Source organism: Anopheles coustani, chromosome 3, assembly GCF_943734705.1.
Source record: "Anopheles coustani chromosome 3, idAnoCousDA_361_x.2, whole genome shotgun sequence".
Classification (NCBI taxonomy): domain Eukaryota; kingdom Metazoa; phylum Arthropoda; class Insecta; order Diptera; family Culicidae; genus Anopheles; species Anopheles coustani.
In genome coordinates this window covers 6,280,214-6,285,058 of record NC_071288.1, presented here as the reverse complement: position 1 = coordinate 6,285,058, position 4,845 = coordinate 6,280,214, and the positions used below count along the sequence as shown (strand labels likewise).

At 45.6% G+C, this 4,845-nt stretch overlaps 3 protein-coding genes across 3 annotated transcripts; 2 read left to right on the top strand and 1 right to left on the bottom strand.

Annotated features, from left to right (window-relative positions):
• Window positions 1-390: 390 nt before the first annotated feature.
• Window positions 391-1,528, bottom strand: LOC131258502 (tRNA (cytosine(38)-C(5))-methyltransferase). Its single transcript, XM_058259827.1, has 2 exons — window positions 1,417-1,528; window positions 391-1,356 (listed from the first exon to the last, which is right to left on the bottom strand). The coding sequence occupies exons 1-2, from the start codon at window positions 1,499-1,501 to the stop codon at window positions 422-424; spliced, it is 1,020 nt and encodes a 339-aa protein (XP_058115810.1). The 5' UTR covers window positions 1,502-1,528; the 3' UTR covers window positions 391-421.
• A 92-nt stretch (window positions 1,529-1,620) lies between these two features.
• Window positions 1,621-2,291, top strand: LOC131258593 (large ribosomal subunit protein mL43). Its single transcript, XM_058259943.1, has one exon. It carries the CDS (start codon window positions 1,664-1,666, stop codon window positions 2,228-2,230), a length of 567 nt encoding a protein of 188 aa, XP_058115926.1. The 5' UTR covers window positions 1,621-1,663; the 3' UTR covers window positions 2,231-2,291.
• Window positions 2,292-2,465: 174 nt separating this feature from the next.
• LOC131261092 (golgin-45) lies at window positions 2,466-4,507 on the top strand. The gene is made up of 2 exons (XM_058263005.1): window positions 2,466-2,600; window positions 2,671-4,507. Exons 1-2 carry the CDS (start codon window positions 2,570-2,572, stop codon window positions 3,978-3,980), a joined length of 1,341 nt encoding a protein of 446 aa, XP_058118988.1. The 5' UTR covers window positions 2,466-2,569; the 3' UTR covers window positions 3,981-4,507.
• The last annotated feature ends 338 nt before the right edge of the window (window positions 4,508-4,845 follow it).

The following is a 4,845-nucleotide window of genomic DNA, read 5'->3' as shown; positions in this document are numbered from 1 at the left end:
TTAAAGCGAAACAGCGATATGTAAGAGGGAAGGCTATTTGTCTCAGTCCCACGTATCGCGATGGAGTAAAACATCCCAATACCGCTAGAGGGCAGTTTTAACGTTTTTATTTGATCTATTTTCCCCAAAAAATCTCTAATTTTATTACCACCAGCTTAATATAATTTGTATTAAAAATACATAATGGATAACTAAGTACATACCAAATCAAACATTCAATATGCCGGCATGTCTATACACATCTTTCAATTTAAACATGCCTTCTCTTTCTATTTCCTTTCTGTTTATGAACTGACGGTTAAGTGCAGACAATTGTAAAAAAATCTATTTATTCTTTAACTTGCATCGAATTTTACGGGAATTTTATCAACACAGTGTGCAAATAAGAAATAGTAGATGGAGGTTTAAGTGACATATATTTTCATAGTTCTTCAAGTAATACGCTTACTACAAACACGTTCACACTATTACCCAGTACGCGATAACGTTGTTTTTTCGATACAGTATCAGGAAAACTAAAATATTCTGGAAAATTCATCAACCTGGCCACCTCCTTCGGCGTAAAGTAACGCATCTGGAGTTGGTTTAATAAATTTAGCTTGATGTCTTCATCAGGGCTAACGGATGCTCGCTGATAAATCTGGTCAAATGTTTCCTTTGCTAGGGGACAGAATACTGAGCCGGTTCCTTCCGCAAAATGCGTGTAGGCTTTAGTAAAGCACATCGAATTTGTTGACTCTCTAGTGCACACATCCATCAGGGGCAAATGTTTCTTCAACGATACATCAGATAATAGGTAAGGCACCGGGTCTTCGGATCCATCAATTATATCTTGGATCTTGGATTGTGTTGTGCAGGCATTTGCGGGTGGCTCGGTAATTATACCATCATATTTCCTTCTGAAATCGCAACCCTTTTGTTTGGCGATGCAATAGTACCTGTGTCGCGTGTTCGGTATTCCAAACTGGTGCGGAGATAGTATGTATTCCTGATATTCAAATCCAGCCGCCGTAAGACGTTGCTTGTAATGTTCGCACGCTTGAGATTTCTCAAATCCTTTAACATTTTCCATCAGTATGAACTGTACGGTAGGAATGGCATCCAGAAGATCACAAATGTGACTAAATGGATCGCTTCGTCGGTCGTTTAAATCATTAAACTTTCCGTTCCTGGTAAAAGGTTGACACGGTGGGGACATGAGAATCGTATCGACATTCTGCTTAGTAATTTTCTTCGCCGTTAAACTGAGTATGTTTCCATTGCGGACAGTTTTTTCTCCAAAGTTGTGAGAGTAAACTGTATTGGCTACAGGATTGACGTCGATTGCAGAAACAATTTCGAACGGCTTTCCGGTCCCTGCAAAGAACGAGAAAATGTGTTTAGAATGTCGCTGTTGAGCCAAATCCACATGCTTACGTTCCAGCGCCATACGCATTCCACCGATGCCGCTAAATAATTCCAGCACTCGACGTTGTTTTCCCGTATGTGCAAAACTTTCCATCGTTGAATTTGGTATGAGCCTTTTGCACGCTGCTCAGCACTTTTGTTTATTATTCTAGGATGGTTGACTTCTGTCAAAACTATTTTTGACAATCGAGTATCGCAGTGCCGGACCATTTGTTTTCCTTCGAAGAAGCCGGCGTACACAGTCCCAGCAGCAAACATGTCTAATTCACATTTATTCCTCAAATCAGGATTCCCCCGAGCTCCACTACAGAATGGAATCGGTCGGTACGTGTGTCAGCTACAACGCATCACCCTGAAGTACTGCAAAACGAGTGGCTCCAGCAAAGGCATGCGTGAGTTTCTCGAACACGAGCTGGTGGACTTCAGCCGATCCAATCCCGGCGTTGTGGTGTACGTTAAACCTCGCCGGCACCGTACGGCGGTGATGACGGCGGAATTTCTAAACGGCGAACGGTCGTGGATCAACTGCCGCAACAATTCTCGGGAGGAGATATCGAAGTGGATTCAGGTGCTGAAGCAATCGAATGGGCAGTCGGAGGAGCTGCGCTTACGTAAACACTGGCACACGGATGTGCCGAGTGTGCAAGGTGCCTGGACACCGTTCACGCATCAACATCCCACAACCAATGTTACCGAGTTTCCCTGCAAAGAGCTTTCGCAGCTCAAGGTGGACGAACCGAGCGCCACGGAAAAATTGTTGCAGCTGTACTTGGCTCAGAGGAAACCGCCTACAAATGATTCGCCTAAAGAGGAAGCAAAGTAATTAAGGAATTGTTAAGTAGAATAAAACCAGCAATGAAAGAGTAGTGATAAAAATATAAATTTCATTTTTATGGCAATTCTTGAAGCGAAATGGTAATTTCTGTTGAAATAATCGATCATGTTGATGTTATGTCAAACTTATGTTTACAATCATGCGATCGTTGAAGTCTTATTCATGAAATGTCAACAAAAAGCAGCTGATGGAAAAAGTGGTGCTGCTTCGAGGAGGAGTCATAACAAAGCTGTGGTAGAGGAAAGGTCGTAGTAGAAATTATCACCTCCCATGATAAGACCGATAGGCTAGTCATTGTGCCTTGTTAAGCGATAAACCGGGAATCCAATGTTTCCCAAGCAAAGTGCAATGGATTCTGGTAATATGCGCAAACGTGTCCCACTTTTTAAGCCATTCTCAACTTTCACTCCCTTCCGCTGATTACACAGCTCGTCGTACCCAGGGCGATGGTATGGAGAATGAAGACTTTGCTGCACCGATCAGTGCAAAGCGAACATCAACGACGTCAACTACCTCCTCGTCGGTAGTATCGGCGGATATTAAATTGCCGGTTAACTTTTCCATCGAAAGACTACTGCCTCACTCCGGAGCCAACCCAGTGTACCGTCCGACGGAGCTCGTCACCGGTGGCAATACGTCGCTCGCGGCTGTTGTACCTCGCGGTAAGGTGTTCAATCTGGTCCCTCGGCTAGTGTCGACAGGCACACGCAGCAAGCTGTCCACGATGCACAACAAAGAACCAAAGTTTGTCCCGTTCGAACCGTACAAGGGTGCCGTAACGCCAATCATTCCTGGACGAAACAGTATTCCCGGAGGTGGCAGCCGTGTGAAGCTTAGCAATCGCAATAACCTCGACCTGAGTGTGCTTGTGTCGCAAATGTCCACCATCACCGATATGGAACTGCGAAGCAAGTCTGTACCATCGACCGCGGACGAGGAAAAGCTGCGGTACGGGAAGGAACTCGAGGAGCTGCGCAAAGAGCGCGATTACTTCCAGGGACAGCTAAAGTTTCAGGCGCAGGTGAATGCGGAGCTTAAAAATCTCCTAGTCGCTGCCGTCGGCGAGGACCTGCAGACGAAGGTTAACGTGCTGACCGAAGACAAACTGCATCTCGCGCGCAAGCTGTTGAACTCGGCCGAAAATCTCTCGTCGCACACGGAACAGATTGAGTTTTTGGCCGGCCAGAGTGAGGTGTGGCGCAGTAAGTTTCTCGCCAGTAGTTTGATGGTGGAAGAGTTGGCCCGCTGGAAGACGAGTCTGCTGCAGCGGAACGGTTTACTGCTGACGTCCAACAAGGAACAACTCGAAGTTATTTCGAAAACGCGTGAAATGACGGTCGACGTGCTGAAGCAACTACGTTTTTTGGCCAACTTGAAGGATCCACTACAGCTTCAGTCGGCCACTGTGCTCGATTTGGCCGCGGAGTGTGTTAACATATCGCAGCTATTGGCGCTGCAGCATTCGGCCCTCGGTATGCCGGATAATTTGATCGGCTTGACGGAGTTGGAGAGTATGACGGAGGCGGAAAAGTTAGCGGTTCAAGCGTTGCAGCACTCAAATCAATCTCTCGTCCCGACGGACGATGCATTTCGGGCTATCGTTGGCCAAGCGTTTCCGTCCATACACTCCATTAGGCAGCAACAGTACCATGCGGACATGTCACCGATGTCGACGGGTTCCGATTTTGAACTTATAGCAAAACCGGACAGTGAAGCGATGAACGAATCGTCGAATTGATAGATTTAATTTGTGAACGCACTTCACCTAAGTTTGTTTGTGTTATTTTAAATTTTCAATGTTTTACCCCTATTATCAGCTGGACAACTTTATTCGTGGAATTAAGTATTCAGCAATAAAATTCAAACGGGTCCATCAGATAATTTTCTTTAACTTGGAACGGGCTGGAAAGAGATTCCTTCGGTACATCCAATTCGCGTCGGGGTGCAGGCCAACGCCGTTCAGCGACCGCCGCTGGCGTTTTTCTCGACGAAGGTAATTCCCTCGGTGATCTTGACGTCTCCATCGACGGCATCAACCAGGCGCAAGGCACGTTCCTATTCGGTGTCAGTAAGCGTTAGTGCAACAAGAAATGAAACAAAAAAATTATCCCTCCAGGAAGGGTTCCGGATCTTCCAGAGAAATTAATCAATATCAATTGATCACACACGATCCCTGTTTGCATAACCGCTTCATAAGTGGCAATAAATTCTGGACGTGTTGCACCAACATGGCGCGTTCAACGATCTAAACGGAATGATAAAGTCTGCATCGTCCGAATCGGCTTACCTTGGCGCAAAGCACAATTGATAGTTCGCCGCAGTCCCGCACGAACTTCAGGGGGGAGGTTAGTATTCCATCGGCTTCCGTTTGGGGGGCGGCTGCGGCCACGGTTAGTACGATGATCAAAACATAGAATTGCTTCATTCCGAATCAACTGTAAGTTTGGATCGTTTGCTTCGTCCTTCAACTAATTTGCAGGATACGTATGAATGAAATTACCTCTCAAAACGAAGGTGCAACGTGGATTACCACGTTTTACTTTTGATATACGTTAAGACGTTAAGACGTATATTAAACGAAGTAGTTTATATTTCTACCATGA

Excerpts from the sequence above, each read along its gene's own strand:
- LOC131261092 (XM_058263005.1), top strand. The coding sequence starts at position 2,570 with ATGTTTCCCAAGCAAAGTGCAATGGATTCTG. Across the intron at positions 2,601-2,670 it reads GCAAAGTGCAATGGATTCTG|CTCGTCGTACCCAGGGCGAT; the intron begins GTAATATGCGCA and ends CTGATTACACAG.
- LOC131258502 (XM_058259827.1), bottom strand. The coding sequence starts at position 1,501 with ATGGAAAGTTTTGCACATACGGGAAAACAACGTCGAGTGCTGGAATTA. Across the intron at positions 1,357-1,416 it reads AATGCGTATGGCGCTGGAAC|GGACCGGAAAGCCGTTCGAA; the intron begins GTAAGCATGTGG and ends CGTTCTTTGCAG.
- LOC131258593 (XM_058259943.1), top strand. The coding sequence starts at position 1,664 with ATGTCTAATTCACATTTATTCCTCAAATCAGGATTCCCCCGAGCTCCA.